Genomic DNA, 22,188 nt, shown 5'->3' with positions numbered 1-22,188 from the left:
GTTGTCTAAACGTATAGCCGCTGTCCTTACCAGCACTGAGACTGATGGCTGTATGTATGACGGGCACAATTCTGCACTCCATTTCATAAAGTCTACCTTCCATGGAGTTAGAGATGGTTACCACTGTGACTCAAGGCAGAACATGAAAATGGGTGAACTCCACCCAGTCACCTTTTCTTACTCCAATATTTTGATGTGTTGAACTACTGGCGTATTTTGGCTAAGGCTGGATGAGTGGCAGATGAATTTATTTCTGACCTGCAGATTATTCACAGTTGCCAGTCTTTCTCCTGTTCATTCAGAAAGGTAAGGAAGAGTATTTCGTACTAAACTCACCAGAACTATGTTAAGGGATTCTAGAAAACGTCCTCCCCTCTCCCCCTGTTTATTTTCAGAACTGTTGGAAATGGAACATGCTGTTGGAAAAGTCTGTGTTTTTACACCAACACCCAGTCTAAAAGCCAAGTGTTTGCATTTCATCAACTGGATGCAATTTCTCTCTTTCCCAGGTTTGCTTTATCTTTAAAACCACAATAAGCAGCATGCAAAATGGATACCCATCTCCCATAGCCAATGTCCACCCCAGACACCCCTCCAGCTGATGAAAGAGCAGAATTGTGAAAATCAGTCCTTCCACAGAGTTCATATGGCAGAAGTATTATACATGGCTTCAGTTGCCAGAGGTACTACTGGCTGTGAATTAAAATTCAGTATCTTGGTCAGTCGGTATCATGTTCAGAAAAGCAGCCGACTTTATATAGGGTTCCCCTGGAAAGTGCTTCATCACTGTTTGGCTCTGTAATAAGAAGTTATTCATCATAACACCTGGAATCGAAGGTGCTCTGACTCCTCTCCTGCTGATACTTAAGGAAGAATGGCACTTACAGTATTCTCTGAATTCCAGGGAGACATCATTTCTATAAAAAGATTAGTATAAGAATGGCACTTCTTCACGAAGGCTAAAAGAACACCTTCCAGAAAAATAGCATAATGATCCAACATTTGTGGCTTGTTAAATTCACAACATTGAAGAAAAGTACCTTAGTAATCCTTGCAGTACTATCCATTAAAGTATGGTAGCAAATAGTTTTTCTTTTTAAGACACGTCAGGTAATAATTTGTTACGGTGGTTTATCCTGACCAGCTTGGGCAGGTTCTAAAAAACGAACAAACACCAAATGTGTGGTTGCTCCAAAAACATCCTTCTCCCCTCCTTCCCTCCTTCTTTCCCTCTTCCACTGAGAATAGACCAAGAAGGCCTGACCAGCCCTGCCACGACATTATAACCAGGTAACACAGAAATTAATCAATTAATTTATTATTAATAGGAGCAAAATGTAAAAGCGGAACAAATTGTAGATGTACTACCAAGCACGCTGTGTCCTGCTGATGTCTCCAAAAGACCCTTGTGATAAAAACGTACAGATTCTTTAGCTCTGAAACGTTGAATATGCTAAACTGTGATTTCAAAAGGATGAAATCTTTTCTGTCTTCTATGTTCTTTTAGCATTCTTTTTTTCTTCTGCTTTCTGCACTGCTGGATTTTAGCATCCATGAGTCAGGTGATCCTTCTAACATCAATATGTTTTTCTTCTGATTTCTAGCATCTCTGCCAAAAGACCCTTGGTTAGACTTTCTGCATTTCGATGTGCTGGTGGTGGTAGTGGTGGTAGCAATGATGTCTGGGTTGACACCTTCCATTTAGCTTATAGACAGAATTTTTCTGCTGCCGTTTTTTGAAAAACCACACAGCCAGTACAGCTGCAACCAGTAACAAGCAGAGAAGAATCACAATTACTGCTATGATAGCACCTTTACTGGACTTGGGACAATCCTCTCCCTCACATGGCTCCGAAGTGGGGACAAGCTTTTCTCCAAGGCCCTGGGTGAGATTTTCTTGCTCAGCTAATTCCTGAGACGACGTGTCAGTAATGATATCTGGAGCTGGTGCAGTGGTTGCTACTTGTGCTGGGTAGGCGGTTGTTTCTTTTGGTTCTGCATACAGAGTGTGATCAGAGGGGCTGACCATCACAGAGGTTTCTGACATGGATGTTTTTAAGCTGGTTATGTCAAACATCATCGTTGTACTGGGCTCCTGAGTCACAGTTTCCAGAGATGTAGTTGGGTGGTCCCATGCAGCATCATCATAACCTCTGCTCACACTTAAGTTCTCCAGACCACTCACTGACGTAAGTGGTACCGGTGTCTCTTTGGCCCCTTCATCATCTATCCTTGTTGTTGCTGCCACAATTTGTGTTAAACCTTCCTCTGGAGCTGGGCTACCATTGCCCGATTTTCTTACTTCAACGTGATTCGGTTGGTCAGTCGTGAGGATGACATCGTCTTCTGTTCCCATTGAACCATCAACTTTATCCCCCTCCTCTTCATCATCCTCTACCACTTCTTGTGTTACTGGATAGCCGTCTAACCATGACTCGTCAGTAATGGCAACTGCATCTATCTCTGCCTTTGTATCATTAGTTGTGAGAATGGGTCCAATGGGGAAATCCTCACTGTCATAAAACATTCTGGCACCAGGTTCATCATAGGCTGTCTTCACTCCAATGTGGTTATCACCTTCAGAAAACTGTGCTTTAGTGGAATCACCTGTCTCTTTCTCTGATTCAGGCACACTGAAAGCCTCCGATGGAAACCAAAACAAGTTTTTTTGGCTTAGGAGTGACACGGGGGACTCAGTTGGTGCCCTGCTTCCTTTTTCAGAAGTGTCTGTGTCCTGAGTAACACCTTTGGTACTTCCAATTCTTCCTTCCTCTGAACTTTTACTGAAGGAAAGCTGTTCTTGCTCCTGCTCAATTTCCTCTTTGCCATTGACATGTTCATTCTCAATAATAGGTATCGATCTGTCATCAGGAAAGTTATCTTCATAGTCAATGTGTGCTTCGGTTTCATCTAGGAACATCAAAAAAAAAACCACAAAAGCCAACATTTAATTTCTCCAGAAAAGCACTGGGCTCATTTGTTACAAGAAGCCAAGAAGAAAGGTGCAATGAGGAGTGACTTTTAGACAGTATTTTTCATTCAGTGTTACTGTTTATTTGAAAAGGGGATGGTCCACCATAAGCTGATAGTCGATATCAAGTTTAAAAAAAAATCAGGATAGGTGTCAATGCTAACCGCTAATATCTTATCTTAACAGATTTAAAAATGTATATAAATAACTTACTGTCTGCAGTTAGAGGACTTCCTTCAATTGCTTATTGTTTTCTCAAACCTTCGCTCTCCCTAACATGACTCTTTTTGCCAGACTTGAGGAAAAATTTTCATCATATTCAAGCAAGAAATGGGTGTGGAGAGGAATGTATAGCAAAAAGTAATCAATTACTAATTGGACTTAAAAAACAAAACAAAACTAGAAGTTTTACAGCAACTTCATCCCTTTTGAGCCAGCTGATTTTAAAGGATTCAGTACCTTATGTTCAATTTTTTATCATTGTACTACTTTTCTTCAATGATCTTGGTGTTGTAGTGATACAACACCTGGGGCCAGGTGAGCTGAATGGTATTTCTCATTCCATGAGAGCTCTTCAGAGCTGCCCGAGGAAGACCCCACCACCAAAACTGACACTGAGTTCTGCTCATCTTCATCTGAAGAAAGCAAGATGTACCCGTGACTGCAAGGATAGAAAACTCTGTCTCCAATACTTAAAGCCTCACACCTAGATATCAAGATAATACCGTCTGTAATCAACTCTCAGGCATCCAATTTTAAGAAACTAAATGTTATCAAAAAGAAAAGAGAAAAAAACCCCAAAACTAAACCAGCAAAAAAATAACTGAGTGCAACAGAGAGGCGGATTCATCACGAAGTTTGAGTTTGATTTAGAAATACTCCCCATGCCTCAACAGACCTACCACTCATAGCAAAATAGACTTGACTCAAAGCATGAAACTAAATGTTTGAATTTAATAATTTAATTATAAATGAAATAATGCATTGTAATTTATATTTCTTCCACTCTTCTAAAACCTTAGCTCAATAAAAAATTTTCCAAACTAGACAAGGTGGTTGATTTTCAGCTCACACAAGTTTTACTCCATAGAAAGTTGATGTAATTGCTGAGATTTATGCTGGCATTAAAAGTCCTAGAAAATAGTGCCTTGGGATATGGAAAATAAAACAAACTGAATCATGGTGAGAACTTTTCTTTTTAAGAGAGTGTTTAGTCTTTCGTGAAGACAGTGAAGCAATAGACCTGGCATGACACGGGAAACAAGAAATTAATAAGAGAAGCTGTATTACAAATCAATGCATTCATAAAGCCTTATCTTTTTTTGCCTTTTTACACTCAACCAACTTTGAATCACATTTTCATCTGGGGCCCACCTCAGTTTCCGAATGAGTCACATTCTCCTTGGAGACTGCTTCCCAGACTTCTGGCAGAGCCATATTTGGTCTACTCTTAAGAAAGATTAGAAATACTGTCAAACCGGTCTGACCAAAACCACTTAGTGGTGATACAGCTCACACCAGCTTACTTTTTGCCAGAACAGCTTAAGCCAGGTGCCAGAACAGAATGACTATTAGCAAAAGGTATTTTTCTTGGAATAGCGTCCAGGTCTACCAGAAACCAAAGCAGTTATGCTGAGGAAACCAAAATGCACAACATAGCCTGTGGAGAGTTAATCCCTCTGTGAAAGCTATCACGCTGGAGAACTGGATGTTCTCAGCAGGTCCTCTCATCTCACAGCAAGGGTGTAGGGCAAAACCTGCACACAATACAACAGTGCCAACAACGGATCTCTCTCCCTCCCAGTCCCAGTGTCCTCATCTGCTCGTGTAATCCTCTAGATCCTCTCCATCCTCTCCAAAGCAGGAAAAAACTTCCATCTGGTGCAAAGACGACTTAACAGACAGGGCAATCCAGCTCTCAGAGTGGAAAGCTTCCTGGTAGGACTCTCACTTTTCTAATTCATCCTAAAATCTTTTCCAACAGTATTTCAGACTTTCATTAATGACTGGAGGGTACCTCTGAATACCAAAGCATTTCAGCAACATATTTATGAAGCTCTGTGTGGCACTAGCCATTGCTATGTAGCACTTACAATAGCCATGAAATGCTAGTCTCACTTTGTCCCTTGTCTCGCTTTCACTTAAGAATTTTTCTACCTGGTGCTCTCTTTGCATGGAAATGGTGCCTCAAGACATTTTGTCCTCTTAGCGTCCAGACTCCTGTTAAAAGTTGATATGTGGCATGCCTGCTTCACTAAAGTCCAGTGTCTCTCAGGACAGCCTATGGGTGTCTATTGGATATATACGAACTGGAACATCATAATGTGAGAACTCACCATTTACCAACTGTGATGGTCATTGTTTTCTTTTTTGAGATGAATCATCACACCAGTCTGTCTTCACCTGTATGTCTCCTGTACCTCTATTTTTGCCACTCATTTACTTTTCAGACTACAGTAATCCAGCTGAGGATGAAACATTAATTTTTACGTTATGGTGTTCTAGTGCATTGCACACACATCCATGAACAAAAATTACATTCATATGTTTGTGTTGTTTCCGCCAGACCTATTCTTTAGTTAGCAATATGAATGGGTAGCTAGTATTCATCTTATTGACCAGTATGGATCATTGGTGAATGCTTAACAACTGTAGTAATATGCTTTTTATAGAATTTGAAGCTCTTCCCCTTTAGTGCCTCTCCTGCCATGTACTTTCAGCCCTTTAGAAGAAAGTCCTATGGAAGCACATCAGGAAAGAGCATGTGCTCCTAGGAAAATACGAGTCCTCAGTCTATCAGAACATATTAAGGGTTTGTTGAATCATCAATCAAGCCTCCGTCAAACCTGCTGTCTTTGGGCCTGATCCTGCATGTATAGAAATGAATTGGTGCTTTCTTAATGCTCTGCTGAGGAAAGAAAAAGCCCATTGTAGTCTAAAGAGAGCCTGAGATTGGAGCTCATTATGCACTGCTCGTCACCGCATAAGGGAGTCTTGTTCCTTCTGACAATCAGATTGTGGCCCAAGTTGTAAAGCTGCTATAATGTATTTTCATATGCAATCTCCCGTATTTGTATAGTTTATAGCAAAGACTATCAACATAACTAATGTTAGCTTATGGGATGCCAGAATGAAAGCAACTATTGAGCTCTCTAACCATCAAAGGAAATACAGACCCCCTTACTCTGAAGCTTTGATTTATATGATCCTGAATCGACTTACACACTAATAATACTCTATTCTTTCTTCTGGGCCTCAGACCTTCAAATGGGGCTTGGACTTAGTATTTAGTGAGTTTGTGTTACTATGACAATCTTTTAAGTCAGCCGTGAGCTCGATTTTCCAGGAACAGATTGCACAACTTTTGCACTTCTTTTTGCTCACCTCCTCAGCACTTTCTTGACCTTTCCAGCTCCCTGAACTTTAGTCTTGGTACTGAAGAGCAACAACCAAAGTAGACTCAGCTCCACCTCTTATCCAAATAGTTGTAACCTTTATTTATACACGTTTTTAAAACAGCTAGCAACTGATTTAGAAATGGTTGCATCTTCCTTCCTATCCAGGCAAGTCTGGTTTTAAGAAGAGCCAGCGCTGAAATTAATTAGTCCAAGACCAAAATCTTTCTATATTTGGTCATTGTTACATCTTACCCCTACCCTCCTCTGGCAGACTCAAGGATCAGTGAGTTTTGATTCACTGTCTGAGGGATTACTGAGGCTGAAATGAACATTTTACAGCAACAGATGCTGAAATGGCATACTACCAAAGATGTGAAGCTCAATTAAAAGGTAAAATCCTTTTAATTTAGCCTTGTCCTTTCTGGGAAGCATCCAGTGCTAAAGAGCTTTCATCTCCTTCAACTTTTGATCCTAATGTGAAAACAGTGACCAAACATAAAGACAGGCAAAAACAAAGAGCCTGGTTTTCCACACTCTAGGATCAGTTTAATTTTTCTTCTAGATAGCATATTGGCATCCGAGCTCTATTTTGAGTGTTGCTATTTTGGACAACCATAAAGTGCACTGCATATTTTGTGGGTGTATTTTTGGAGTACAGGAAATTGAAACTTGATTCTATGTAGACCATCATCATAAACATTTCTACTGTATAAAAACATCTTTATTCTAAGAATCTCAAAGTAGTTACAGCAAATATTAACAAGCCGGCATCTGACTTTAAGGGTGGGAAGGAAAAGAGCAGGTAAATCAATTTGCCTAAAATCAGTCAGATATGTGAACTACAGCATCTCGAAGAATTACCCATTTGACTTGGATCAGGCACACGAACACAATTCTCTCAAATCAACCAGAGTACGCTAGACAGAAATTGTGTTGCCTTTTGTCTTTTGCAACAGTTATAAGAAGGAGGATGATTTTTATTCTAGCAGAAAGCCTGCTAATATAAATAAATAACCCATCATAATTTTTTAAACTAATTTGATTTGGCAGAATCAGTTCATGCCAGATCGATACTTTACATTAATCTAATGCAATCGCTCAGTGACAGACCTGAAAAGAGAACCAGAGTTTGTCATAACAATTGTTTTGACAGGCCATGGACATATTTTGTTGCTGATTTTATTTGTCTGTCACAACTCTCTCTTTGCACTCTCAGAAGGAAAAAAAAAGCATTCCCAAATAAGATCAAAAGCCAGAGACATTTTGTTTTACTCTCCCCATTAAAAAAATAAAAGAAAAATAATTAAATGGTGCTGGCTGGTCATGCTTACAGACCACATGAATGTGAATCAATACTATTCTTGAAAACTCAGAAAGCAATGTTTGAAGTAATGAGAATAGTTGAACCAGGCAAAAAGACTGAGAGCTGCAGATGAAGCTTTCAGAGGTGGTCAAAGTCAGCCAAATCCTCCTTACACTGAAATCAGAAGTATGGTCCTCAGTGTGGAAAAGTTAGACAAGCTCTGCACACACTAGACAAGTATCCAAGTGTTGACACTGGAGAGATTCCTTAGATGTGCAGAAGATATGACCTCTCCTGCCTCAAGCTTGTCGTTGGAAAAACCCAAAGCAGCCAAGGGAAAAGGATAAATCTATGACATTCTTCTTAGCCAGTTTTAGGGCAGATATGTGACATGATTTCCCAGCCATCTAATCTGCCTTCTCTTTGAGGAAGCAAACTCTCGAGGATGCAGCCTAGTGCAATGCAGCACTGACCCCCCCACTGAAATGTTAGTATTAATGCTTCTGATATTGAACCTGTGGTTCATTTTGGGAAAAAAAGAAATGTCATTTATCAACAGTCACTTTAATCTCTGTGCCTGCAGGACAGCCACAGCATGGCACACATACATCTGCTTTCAGACCTTGCTACAATGCCAATCTTCAGGATATATTTTGTGAAACAAATGTGTTCTCTCCACAGAAATAGAAAAAATAATAAACTGCAAAAAACATGTATTGCCCTGTTCTCTGCTTAAGGTTGCTTTGTTGGGTTGAATATCCCTGTGTTTTCAGCTAGAACACAGCATCTTTTCATGATGAGAAATTGCAGGAAACACTAACTATATAGAGCCACTTTTTTTCTTAAAAAGCATCTTGATTAAAAATTACAGTCCATTACCTGGTGTGTGCAATGTACATTAAAGCCATTTGTAATGTACTGTTTTCTTAATTTTCATCATACTTTACTGTATCCAGAATCCACTTAATATAACCCCAAAATGATTTTGTTCAGTTATGCCCATAGCCAAGTTTTGCCACATATTTTGGATTATATGTGTATTCATGCATAATATATTTTTTTCATTTAATCTACGAATTTGCCAGCTGTATGGTTGTACACTTACGTCCTGGGTGCCAGAATGGACCGTATCTCTTCTAACTGGATCAAAACAGAGAGGAGAGATGAATATATAGCTACTTCAAAGAACATTTAAGTGCTATATTTAGACACTGCTACGATGATAGTTCTTCAACTCCATATTTGCTCTGGGTGAGCAACTGGGAATGCAAAGCAGGCCCAATGCTTTTACACAAACAAACAAGAGAAAAACCAAATTATTGCTGTTTAGTCTGATATTCTGCTTGTGGCAGTTACCAAGTAGTACAGTAATATGCAGCTGTAACATCGGCAAATGTCAGACAGCTTTATGAAGCTGGATAAATGTTATCACTCTTTCATGGATGAGGTGGAGTAAGCAGCAGAGAGTAGCATAGTGACTTGCCCCTCGTCTCAGAGACAGTGCAAGATGTAGGAGCAGGCCTTATATCTTTTAATCCTCTGACCAGAGTTTTCTCCCTGTGGTCCAGTTGTGTTGGTGTAAGAGCATCAGGACCACTTCACATTTCCAGTTGCTCACCCTGCGCAGATGCAGAACAAGGGAACCACATCATCTTACCAGCCTCTAAGCATAGCACTTAAATGTTCATTGAAGTGGCTTCACGACCATCTTTCCTCTGATGTCAGCCAGTTAGGACAGAAATGGCCCACTCTGCCAACAGGGATATAAATTCTCCGTTAAGTCCTGTCATTAACGGTCATGATAGGAAAGTTATTCTCTTGACTCAAAGCACTTAAAAAACAGTGTGTGTGCTGACTTCTGGAGTACTTAATTAATAATTATTCTCCTCTCCTATGACCCCAAAATATCTGTCAACTGTAAATAAGGTTTCTTCTAATTAAATTCCTTTTTTTTTCTTTTTCACTGACTTCTTACTTTTTAAAAAATAATGAACTTGAGTATCACACATTTCAGTCTTCCTGTAAAGCATCCTTTCTTAAAGAATTGTGATCAGGAGGATTGAATATATAATTATTAATTGAACACGTATTGTATTTTCTATCCCAGGTCCTTAAAGTGTTTGAAAAACACTAATCAAAGGAAGCCCCTCAGCATGAAGTCTACATTTAAATTATTTTAAAAATCATAATCCACAATATTACATCTGCTCCCAAGTTCCAGTGTTGATGTTTGTGATTTTACAGCCACACTTTCCTATTTCTTTTAAAAATATTTTTCTCTCCCCTGCGGCTGTGTGAAAGGCTCAGGCAAAACAGGGGAAATAGACTATCCAGGGAAAACAGTGAAACACACACAACTTAAATGGCCTGATTCTTTCCCTTCCTTACTTTGGTGTAACACAGTTTTATTTCTATATGTGATAAAGTTAGCATTTTCACTACCCTCAGTGAAGGAAAAAGAAGTATCAATTTGGTGTGGATTAGAGGAGATTCAGACCCACTGGGTTATCAGATGTAGATACTCTTTTTTCCTTCTCTCCCTCCGTGCTCCTCCTCCACTCCCTGCAGTATTTCACTTAATTATCTGAACTGCTGTTTGTAAGAACAGTTCTGGAAGCTGAAATAGTTCAGAAAGATGTTGGAATTATGTTTTTTTAATCTCTGTACCATTTGGATGGTTTTGAATATGTGGTTCCCTGGTGCACAGACATGACCCATTTCTACTAAGAACAAGTTTGACCTTTTCTCATGATTATCCACTGCCTGGTGGTATATATTCATGAGTAAAAATAACTCCTTGCAGGCTCCTGGGCATTAAGGAATCTATAGGTTCTGAAATGGATATGCTAACTGCAGCCCATATAGATAGCTCAGCTACCCAACAGCTGCCCATTTCTTTGCTTAAAATTTATCTGTTTTGCCAGAAATATCATCTTAAAGGATATCTCTCTGAAAAAAATAGTAAGATACTCTGATGACTGTTCTTAAATATTGGAAAAATTGTGAGCTCTATGCATTGAGCAGGGTAACATGAGAAAGAGAATGAGAAAGCAGAATCAGATTGCACCCACATCTGAACTCATGATGCTGTTTAGCTTATGTTTAAACAAGGGGAAAGTTAAAAGTTTGTTGCAGAATTTAACTAACATATAAAGGTGGATTTCCTTGAAGATTTAAATTAAGGAAATGTCATTATTATAATTTCCCAGAGCTTTTACATTTTGTTTTTGTTTTTTTTAATAAAAGCCTGATTCCTTGAGTCAAGTTATTTGGTAAGAAAATGCACTTTCATTCCTTTTAATGGAGTAAATACCTGGGTAGCTACTGTTGTGTTTGTAGACAAAAATCCTAAAAGCATGGTACAAGACAAAACTTGTATGCCTTTTTATTGGGGCAAATTAAAAAATAATACACTTTTTTTTTAACTTTTCCATCTCACTGCTTAGCTCTAACCCAAATTGTATTTCTGCCACTCTGTCACAGACTTCTGTGGCACGGGCAGCTCTCTTAACTTACATAGGTCTTTAATTTTCCTAACCTACCAAAAGGAAGCAGTGTTTATCACATATGTAAGGCCAGAAGTTCAAAAGTGCTAAAGCAACTAGTAGGAAAGGGCTAGTAAAAGCTCAGATCAGCCAAACTAGGTTCTTACAAGCCAGTGGACAAAGTCTGGGGCTTAAAAGATGGACAGCTATTGTATTACACATTTTGCATCCCAAATAAAAATCCAAGAACACCTAAAGGATGGTCAGCTCAATTTAACCTAGAAAATATAAATAAGTGGGGGGGAGTTGCATATGGGTCTGCTGTGCCCTTGAGAGGTATTGATCCCTGTCTCCATGGGGCCACAGTACCACCATGGCATCTTGTCTCTTCTGTAAGGAGGATGCTATCTCAGGGGCCTCAGTGTGTGGCATCACATGAAGATGTAAGGCTGGTGACTGGGTGATAAAGCTGTGGACAGCCTCAGCATATCTATGGTAAGCAAAGATGTTATTTGCATGCAGGCCATGCTTAGTGCATGCCTACAAAAAGACACTGGCTTTTCTCCGTACTTGCTCTAGGTTCCCAAAGGCGAGAACAAACACCGAGTTTTCATTTCAGCAGCCTGCTCTGTAGCAACTCTGTGGCTTCATGTGAAAATAAACATAGCAGAAGATATACAAAACCTGCATTGTACACTCTATCTGGTAAACAATGTCTTTGGCTCACTAACGCTGCCTGGGCATGGCTTTTGAACTACTCTGAAAAAAATACCTCTGGTATTTCTTGTAACGTCCGTAGTAATCCCTTTCCTTGAGTAAACAAAGTAAGTATATTGAAAAGTTACAAACCTCATCCAGTAACAGAATGAGCACATACAAGATTATAAACAGCTGATCTCCAGAAAGGGGCTGATTCTGATATTAAATACACAGGTGAAGGATCTTCCCAAAGGTTATTTTCCGGTAATGAAAAATTACGTTCAGTACTAAAGAAAAAGGGTACTGGGGGAAAAAGAAGGAAGATGGTGGACTGGAAGGCAGCAGATGAATGATAAAGCCTGGGATAAGACTCAGTGAATCCCTGAAATGGGGTTAGCGGATACGGAAAAAATAAATATGGCATAAAAAAATCTAATTTTTTATTTTGAATGGCTACTGCTACCCAGAAAGAAACTTTATGCTCATATAAGTATGAATAAATTATCCTCTCCTGTGGTTTACTGGAGATGTCTACCAATGGGACTGTAAAAGCCCCGCTGGGCCAGCTGAGACATTGACGCTCTAGTCACCAAGACATTCACTGGGATTGCACATGCCCAGGAGACATCCCTGTAAGCCTGAAACCGTCTTGGTTGGGCTGATGGGAGGCTGCAACCTCCCGGAGGGATGCTCCGTGTGCTGGGTGAGCTTACCTTTGACACAGGCCTGAACCTGCCCATACCACTCTCCGCAGCTGTCGCAGAGCAGCGTGAACGCCGTCTCCTTGTTGCCCATGATGTACCCCTGGGCGCAAACGTACAGCAGCTCGTCCCCCATTTCAAAGCCAGTGTGCCCATGCAGGATGGTGTGGGGGAAGGACGGCGGGTCCCCGCAGGGCTTGTCTGAAAGGAAAAAAGAAATGAGATTGTAGAGACCTTGCGATAGCCTTTAAATGCAGTGCTAACAGCGGTGCTAAAAGAGTTACCTTGAGGACAAACTTACACACGTCCATGGAACTCATACATCTCATCTGATTCATGCCCTTATCCTCCTTCATAACTGTTTTCAGCTGTAATTGGGAAGGTATATATTGGGCTATAACTGTGATATGATAACTGTGATGTTATTGATGTGTAACAGTGATGCCTCTAGAGGGGCTTTGTTTCCAACAAGTCAGCCCAGGACGTCAAGCTACAGCTGTCTTCTCCACCTGCTTCTACAAAGGCTAACAAAGACTTGGGTAGGCTGGGACTGGAAAGCAAAAGCTTGGACACAGTCATTTTTCTTAACTGCAGAAAAGCTTCTGAAATTAAGACCAGCACTTTAATGCCTACTACACTGTAGCAAGCAGGCAGAGGCTGAGCAATGACCCAGTCCATGCTCACAGAAAGAAAAGGTCCAGGTGGACACCAGTCATTTTTCAGACTATCTCTAATCTTCTAGTCTTTCTCAAAATCAAAAGTTTCTTCCCAGATACTCATATTTCCCCTATTTTAGGTTAGAGACACCCTAAAATAAATCGTGACTTGTGCTCTGCAACTTAGCAACACCCAGGGGTAACATAGCTCTGCTCTCTGTGAGAATCTGAAGAGCTAAATTTATCAGCATATAAAATCTAACAAGATGTTTGATAATATTTCTGCTGACAGCACTAAAAGCCAGGAAGCAAAAATTACTATAAACAATAACAAAACAGATTTGAGTTTTTTGTTGCATGAAAGAAGTGCAGAGAGTAGGCAGACAGACAACCACCAATGCCAGTGTAAACTGAATTTTAACTCTCTTTTTCAGGTTTGAACAATCTTGGCTATTGTTAACAAGGTGGGTCAAAATCTTCTAGAGAACTTCTAGGCATTGCAGTTTCTCTTCTCTCAAAGGTCTTCCTCTCTCAGAAGTGCTCTTCAAGAGGGGTTTGCCATGTCCCCTTTTCCTCCCGATTTTTTACAGTCCCTTCTGGAATAGACATCTCTTGGTTACAGAAAAACAAAACAAACAAACAAACAAACCTATAATGCAAGAACATGATTTTACCAAGAAACCCAATGGACAAAGTGTGCAGTGTTGGTACGAATAAATACTTCTATATTCTTTCTCAAATCTGGGACTTTTTCCAGTGGTTGTAGAGCCCTTATTGACTGTGGAAGAAAAAACAACTGTTCCACTTGCCAAAGTAACTGAAGATTCAAAACCTGCTTTTGTCCTGATACAGAACAACCAAAAATGAAAAGGCTAATAGGTAATAGCTCAGGAGTTCTGGTAATTAGATGGGATAAGGGAAACTTAGGGCCAGGTCTGTGTTCTAGTATTGATCTCTCCTGTTGAAACAGTTTGCCTTGGTACAAAAACCTAATTACTTAGTTGGCTAAGCAAAGATTATGTTCCTTGGAAAGACTTTTGTTTGGAAGCTGAAAAAGTGACCTTCAAGACTATGCTCCTAAACACGCAGAAAGAGAAACATCTTCAGAGAGCACTCTTGCTACTTTGCTAGAGTCTACTTTTAGGACAGCATCAGCACAAGATCTTACAAACAACATTTACATTGACACCCATTCACGTCCAAGGTTTTCAATGGGCAATAATTTTGACAGAAAAGCTTTTTTCAATCTACTTTCTGCAAAAGCTCAGGCTTTCCTGCTTTTGCCCCAGGGACATTCTGCAAGACCCTTGTGAGTCCTGGCTGCAGCTTTTCCCATCATCTACCCACTTCTGACCCAGGCATAGGTAAATACATGTTTATTTAGAAATATGATGTATTTATGTTGCCAGTTGTTTACCTTGTAGTGAAATGAAAATCCTACAATAAACATCCATGCTCTGTGAAGGTTCTTTTGGATCAGGCTTTTAGAAATTTTCTGATAGACCTGGCTAACCACTTCTCAACTGGATATACTGAAAAACATCTGCCACTAATTTAAGGGACACGCTACTGAAGTCAAAGCTTTGAAGTCTATTCTCCGTACTGTACACATACATATATACTGTCTAACACCTTCAGAAGTTAGTGGGAGTTATGCACACACACACTGACAGAAAAAACAAGCTCTTGAGGCTACACAAAGCTCAGTTTATGTACAGTCTCATGGAGGCTTGGCATCTGAGGAAGTGAGGAGCAGTTAGCAGCTAATGCCTTTCCTGTGAACTGGTCGGATGAATAGAGATTGATGTGGATGAAAGGAATAAAAAAATATTTTATTGCCTCATAGGAAGGCTACAGACTCCTGCATTTTATGTACTTTATTTATGTAGCTGCTTCCATTGGTACAAATGGGAGCTGTTTATCTGCTCTGAGGGAAGTATTGATCCCAAGGCTGTATGGGACAATTATATGTCAGAGGGTATTCTTATCTACAAAGCCTTGCTTCTTAATCCTGTAGCCAGAGGAAGCAGAAAAGTAACACCTACATTAGTTAAATATGGCAAACACATTCAAAAAGCACATTATAACCTTCCAGGAAAGAAGAAAGCTGAAGGGAGCTTTACCGTAAAATCCGGCAACAGATGTGGCAACAGAGAATTATGAGATCCTGAGAGAGAGATCTGGCTGATGTGTGAATAGAAAGAAAAGCAGAGATGTTAAAGATATTCATGGATGAACACTGTATGGGGAACTTTTGACTCTCTCATATGAGACTTTGTAAGGTCATGTCTTTGATGCAGAGCATATTGAGTGACAGTATGGACAAGCATAAGTGAAAGCTGATACCCTGCAAACACATACTCAAGTTCCTGCATCCATTTTGCTGCTGTCCTCTCCTGTGTAAGATGTACAGGAATTTTCCAGGTTGCAGCATCTTACGGCTCCTCGTCCTGCTGCAGTCTCAGTTGCTATGACAATTCCTGCTTAGCCTTTTGCCAAACCTGTTCTTTCTGGTACACGTACAGAAGTGACTCTGGCGCAGCAGCTCATCAAACTGAGCCACTTCTGGGGACAGACTTCAGGTTTTTGTCTGCAGCCTTTGTACCAGGAGCTGGCAAAGCACGGGCTTGTTTGGAACAACAGCTTGTGCTCCGTGCTGGCATTCAGGCCATTTTCTTGCTGGAAGAGAGGAGGCAGATCTGGGCCATGAAGCGTGACAGAGGGTGTGCTGGCAGCAGCTTGTCATGTAGAGGAACAGTAGTGCTCTTTGTTAAGGTGACCACAGGGGTTGCCTGGAGTGGTGATGCTGGTAGATAAGAACGGGGCTTCTCCAGTGCTGAACTCTCCATCTGGTGCACTGCTTTTCCCCTCAACTATCCTCCTGTAAACCAGCATATTTTCTCAGTGCTTGCTAAAAAAATGAGCCAAATGCGTGCTTCCCAGTAGAAGAGCCTGATGTGCGTGATACTCGGGCCCCATCCAGCAGATGCCACGTTCTGCTTGCTTGTGTGCAGGATCACATCTCAAACCTGGAAACTTGGAATTCGGTTCTGGACATTGTGACCCTTCCTGAGTTTGCCACGTATTGACAATGAGGTCAAACACCTAACAGGGCTCCATACACTGATAGCTGACCCCCAGTAAGCAAGGATGGATTGGGTTACACAGCGAGACAGCACAGCACAGATATAAGACAATGTTGAAGTACACAGAAGATCCTCATGTCAGTAGTAATTTGGCACAGACTGTCTCCTGAAGTGAAAATCACCACCACAGTCAATAAAGAACTCAATATACATGGGTAGAAATCAGGATAGAGTCAACACCTGACAACTGAATGGGAATAAGTGGCACAGCAAAGATATAAGTGTTGAGGGCTCATATATATTTATATATATACATATATACATGTTAGGGCTAGTGACGACTCTGGTTACAGACCTCTTAGAGACTCAGTAAGTATTTTTTACAAAGGACTGAAGATGCCTCTTGTTAATTGAGTTAGCACATTCAGTTGTGATTGGCTTTTAGGAATTATGGCCCCTCTGAAGATTAACTTTAACTCCAAACCATGTGTGGAAAGGAGTTTGTGACACGTGATTTCTGGCAAAGAGTCGACACAAGTCACTTCAAGAACACAGCACTCCTCCTCTTCAATCCAGATTCCTCTAGAAGCATCTTCTTGATTTAAACTACAAGCATCCCATCAGTTTGCAAAGATTTTTTTGAGATGTCTTGATAAAATACTGTCTACAGAAAGGACAGCCTAAGATCAATGCAAAAAAACCGTCAACATGAAAAAGATGCAGACTTCAGCTTCCACGCCACTTGGCAGAACCGGGAATCTACTGAAATCTGATTATCTACAATTGCTACTTTAACTGTGTACCATGCTCTGAAAACTGACATGAAACATCCTCTTTGACGTAAAACATCCCCTGTTACAACTGCCCAATTCAGCAGAGTTTTTCCAGAGAGACCACTGGAATTTATAGGATGTCATCTCATCATTAAGAAACTGGAAAACACAACTCTTAATGCTCAGCCCTGTGAAAGATGACTGTGGATGTTTGTTTTTCTTCTTGATTGCAGAGACACTAAAGCATATGGAATTTTTCTTTTTGGATAAAAATACTGAGTACAAATAGAGTACAAAGAACCAAAACTCAATCATAGCCAATATAAGTGCTGCTTGTAAGCTACCAGTGTTAGGATGCCAATACCTCTTTCACCAGATAGGGCTTGTAAGAATTTATTAGTTTAAATGACATCACTAGGTAGCTGGAAATTCACTGTCAGCTATATGCAAAGCTCTGGAAAAGAAAGCTGTAGCAATGAAAAAATGAAAAACTTCATATCCACAGCAAAGCGTGACAAATACAAAGAAATGGTTCAAATATTACATAAATCAAACTGCAGTTTGATTGCTCTTGTAAAGTACATTTAATATATTTGCTCTAAAGAACACACTAATTTCTTTTTTTCTTACTGCTGAAAAAGGCAAACTGAAATATGTACATAAGCCATCAAGCTTTGATGGGTATCTGGAGCCAGCAGTCATGTTTAACAAAGTTTGATTTGCATTTATGCTGTACGCTACTACAAGTTGCTGCCTGTTTAGTTTTTCTATGGTGGCAGCAAATCAAAGCCTGATGGAATAGAGATCCTACTTGTTGCCTGTAAATATCAGTGGGTCACCAAAAGAAAGAACCAGTAAAACTTCGGAGCTCTTAACACAGAGATCTTGCCTTTGTTGCATTTAAAAAAAATACAAGAAAGGGAACCAAGAGGATTATATATATATGAAATTGAATGGTATGCGGTCCTACAAAAAATAAGACTGGTAGGAAAAATTCCAGCTTTCTGTTTTTCTTGCTTTATCTCTTTTATACTTTAAGGCATTTTCTTATGAGCTTTGATAGAGAATAAATACACACTCTGTGGGCCAGATCTGACTTACATGTGATACTCCATTTTCAGAATAGGCAGAATCTAATATATTTTTAGGTAATTTTTGGCACTTGGGGCTAAGAGAAAACTTTCTGATCTCAACAGATCCTGAGCTGGTACAGAGTTGTCTTCCTGACTTTCATGGCTGCATAAAACATTTGTTTACGAGAAACTGAGAAGACACATTTTTCTGTACTGCAAAAACTGCAGCTATACTCACAGCATTCATAAAACATTACAGCTACATCTTTCCCTGTCAAACATAACTCTTAGTACCAACTCCCTGAAAAACATAACTCTTAGTATCAAAGATTGCTGTGATTATTCTGTGTGTACAGAACAAAATCCATTTCAGAAGCACAAAAAAAAGGTATCTCTCTCTTCAGGATTTTTATTTATAAAAGCCTGATCCTGTAAGCACACCCAGAGCTCTTGCTAGCATCTGACCACTGCCCCAGCTGTTGAGGCATGCTGAGGTGTATGCTTAAGCAATTCGACTGAACTCATTCACGTGCTAAATGTTAATTGAGTTTAGATTAATTATAAATCAAGGCCTAAGAAGGGAATTTTGTGATGGTTTGTACTAGAAGTTTCATGGTGGTTCGAGATGCCCTTTGCACAACCCTAAGAACTGAAAATAGAGTTGTGAAGAGTTACTATCATCAACTTAGTTTCTGAAGAAGAGAAGGCTTATGTGACTGTTCCCTCTGTCCGTCCTCAACCTGCCAGTCTGTCTGATCCTTGGTGGATCTCAGCCAAGTCTGACAAAGAGGAAAGCTGCTGAGTGTCTGCTCATTTTGGTAAGATGAGTTTAAAAGAGGAAAGAGCCAAAGCCAGGCACCTTTTCCATTGGGATGGGCATAGGTAGGACTCAGCTCTTACCCGTTCCCACAAGCGGTGCTGGCCAGCCGATGGGCATTGCATACAGGCAGACAAACCAGCATATTCATACCTCTAAGGCAGCCACAGCATATGCAGTGCCCTGCCCAGCCAGTCATGCCCAGACCTGGCAAGGAGCTGAGAGTGCCCTGAAGGTAGGGAGATGATGGGTAGAGGGTGAGGTTAAGAAATACTGGTGAAAGAACCAGATGAATTTCATATGGGACTGCAGATTATTGTTTGGATGGATATGGAAGAAAGGAAAGGGCTTGCGGTTCTTGTGTATGGGGACATAGGTCTCGGTGTAAGAAACCTGCAATTTATCATGTTCGGCAGGGCAAAACAACTTGCTTTTTGCACTTGATTTCAATACACAGGTCTTAATACTAATGTATTACTGTATTATAACTGAAATTGTATCAATTAAAAGCAATGTCCACTTTTCTAAAAGAAAAAAATACTCGGGAGGTTTCAAGGAAGAAACAATTAATCATAACTTAGATGTGTAGTTATTAGCCACATGTACAAAACAGCAGAACAGATACGCTGTGTCTGAGGCTGTGGTGCAGGGTTTGCTGTTGCTGCTTCTTACTGGATATTTACTTCCCAAACCTGAAAGTGGCATCCCTGAGGTGTAGGATGTTCTTTCATCAGTCAACTGCTTTGTGCTTGCTTGTGTGTTACTGTGTGTCACACTTGCATGTTAAGGCTATTTCCTTTCCGGATTTTGCTCTTTTCATACCAACTACAGACTAGGCTCTGCCACACAACTTCACTTAAGCTTGTCTATTCAAACATCAACTCTGCATCCAAAATTTTTTACATATTCAAAGAAGAGGGGACCTTATTGTCATCCAGAAATGTTTCTGTGTGTAAGGACTATTTGGTGAGTGCATTGGCATGATCATCCTCTTCTGTTATCAGGAAACTCCCTGCCTTGTACAAAACAAGTTGTTCATAAATTGCCTCCTCTTTGCAAACAAGCCAAATTTTCCCCTGAGTTTTAACTATGCAGTGTCTGAGTCCTATGTAGTAGTCCTTTCCAACAAGCATTGCCAGACTATGTTCTTATCTTCACCTTTACTGCCCCTTTACCGCGAGCAAAGGCAAATTACCATTTACCAAATGCAAAAGGCAAATACAGTTCCTTCCCCAAAATCCAGCATCTACATGTAAGCTCAGATGCAGCAGGTGGAGACAGACAGGGGACCACAAGGGCACAATGGAACAATAGTGACCAGAGCAATGATTTCAGCATCCCACAGCTGTCCCACCCACCACAAGGTTTTTCTCGAGGGGGGGATGATGACAAAAGAGAGATTTGAAGGAAGACAATGAGAGAGTTTTGCAGATGTTTACAGGGAGCTGCTCCTATATGTGAGGAGCAGCATGGAAGAAAGCACAAAGGTGCTTGTGTGACAACATTAGCAACTGGGTGACGGAGCTGGCATCGCTCATAGCAGCACGGAGCCTGGAGTTGATATCATGAGGGTTACTTGAGAGGATGGTCAGTCAAACTCTGCGATTTTTGAATGACTGGGTGCACATCAAATATGCATCACCTCTGCCACATTTCACTTCAACCATATTTTCATTCCCACTGCTGCCACTGACTGTTTATCAAAATGCCCCCCCTGTGTTGTGAACTTATTGTTTCTCAGTAAATGCCATCTGCTTGCCCCTGCTTTTCTTGGAAATGAGATGCGAAACTTCACTGTGGACATCAACAATCTGTTTCAGGGGTTCCCAAACTTCTTTACACAATCCTGCCTATCAGTAACAATTTACTTTTTGCCTTCAGAATCCATCTTTGCTTGTGGGTTCTGGCATTTGAATATCAAAAAGTTCAAGCATCAACTTAAATTTGAAATAATTTGGTTTTCAGAATCATCCATGATATATCAGAGTCCCTAGCGGGCTGGTATACAGTTGTTAACAAAAAAAAAAAACAACCCAGAAACAAAATGGAGGCAATGAAGTTATTTGCATACAAATGTTGTATACCGATAGATAGGCAACAGCGTGGTGTTTTGCGGTTGGAAGCCAGCTTTCTGAGTTACATTCAGTTACAGCGCTGAGTATGGGACATGCTTCAGGCATCTCAGTTATATTGGTGCCAGATACATTCTCTTCCATCAACTGTGTTCTGTGAACACCAAAATGGGTTCTTCCAGATTAGTAGTGCTGTTTGAACTTGCTAAACTGCAGCAAAGACAAAAGATAATGCAATTTATTTCCTGCAACCAATGTCTTTGCAGCAGTTGGCTCACTTAGCGGGTGATTACTATAAAGATTTATTCCTTAATATTCCCTCTTTGCCTCTCAGCAGTAGAAAATTGAAGGCAAAACTTTTAATGTTGCAAGACAGGCATGAATGTGCATTATTTCAATAGTGTATCAGTGCTGACCTTCATCCTTTACACAAAAAGCATCATATTGGTCATTCACAAAGGGATCGGTTTCAATTTTAACATCAATGGCTTTCACGCTCTGCTGTTTGCTGCCCGTCTTTCTGCATATAATTGTCCTAAAATAAAGAAGAAGAAGAAAAAAATAATCAGAAATCTTCTGGAGATGTACATGCAGGTGAAATTTGGAGATCTTTTATCACAATAGTCAGGCTTTAGCCTCAGCTTAACTGTTTAAGAGTTGGCACATAAGGCATTAGTGTGGGAAGATCTATGAAAAGAGCTGAGGGAGAATTAGAAGTAATTAAAAAAATGTTTGCTGTAGATCAGTTCAAGGCATAGGAAGCAATAAAGAATGTTTATCTTATTATATTATGTAATACTTCTAGACATCAGACCAAGTCCTAGAGTATTTAAGGCCACATTCTTCTCTCACATTCCAGCAATACAGATTCCCACCAATGGCACCTGGATAAAAATGAATAGAAACTCAAGATTTGGTCTGAAAGATGATAAATCGTTAGCATTTTACATTAAAAGACCATTAAGGTTGCATGTTTAATTGCTCAAAAGCTAACACAGGCAAGCTCAGAAAATTCATCTTGAGTTCTTGGAAGAAAAGCTGCTTTTTTTTTAAAAGTAATTCCACACCTTTGTGTAAACTCCATTTCTTCTGGTTTGGTACTCAGCAGTACCTAATCCATCCTGTTGCCCTTCATTGGCTTGAACAAAGGTAAT

General features: G+C 40.2%; 1 protein-coding gene across 1 annotated transcript in view; it reads right to left on the bottom strand.

The window, feature by feature from the left end:
• Nucleotides 1-1,627: 1,627 nt before the first annotated feature.
• Nucleotides 1,628-22,188, bottom strand: part of SUSD5 (sushi domain containing 5) — a 41,505-nt gene continuing 20,944 nt past the window's right edge. Inside the window, exons 3-5 of the mRNA XM_050892831.1 lie at nt 21,451-21,569; nt 12,570-12,758; nt 1,628-2,910 (exon numbers count right to left, since the gene is read on the bottom strand). Of these exons, the coding sequence (XP_050748788.1) occupies nt 1,628-2,910; nt 12,570-12,758; nt 21,451-21,569 (1,591 nt within the window). The remainder of the gene's footprint in view (nt 2,911-12,569; nt 12,759-21,450; nt 21,570-22,188) is intronic.

Source organism: Gymnogyps californianus, chromosome 2 (genome assembly GCF_018139145.2).
Source record: "Gymnogyps californianus isolate 813 chromosome 2, ASM1813914v2, whole genome shotgun sequence".
Taxonomy (NCBI): Eukaryota; Metazoa; Chordata; class Aves; order Accipitriformes; family Cathartidae; genus Gymnogyps; species Gymnogyps californianus.
Note: the sequence above shows the minus strand (reverse complement) of the source record. Positions and strands in the feature narration are given on the sequence as shown.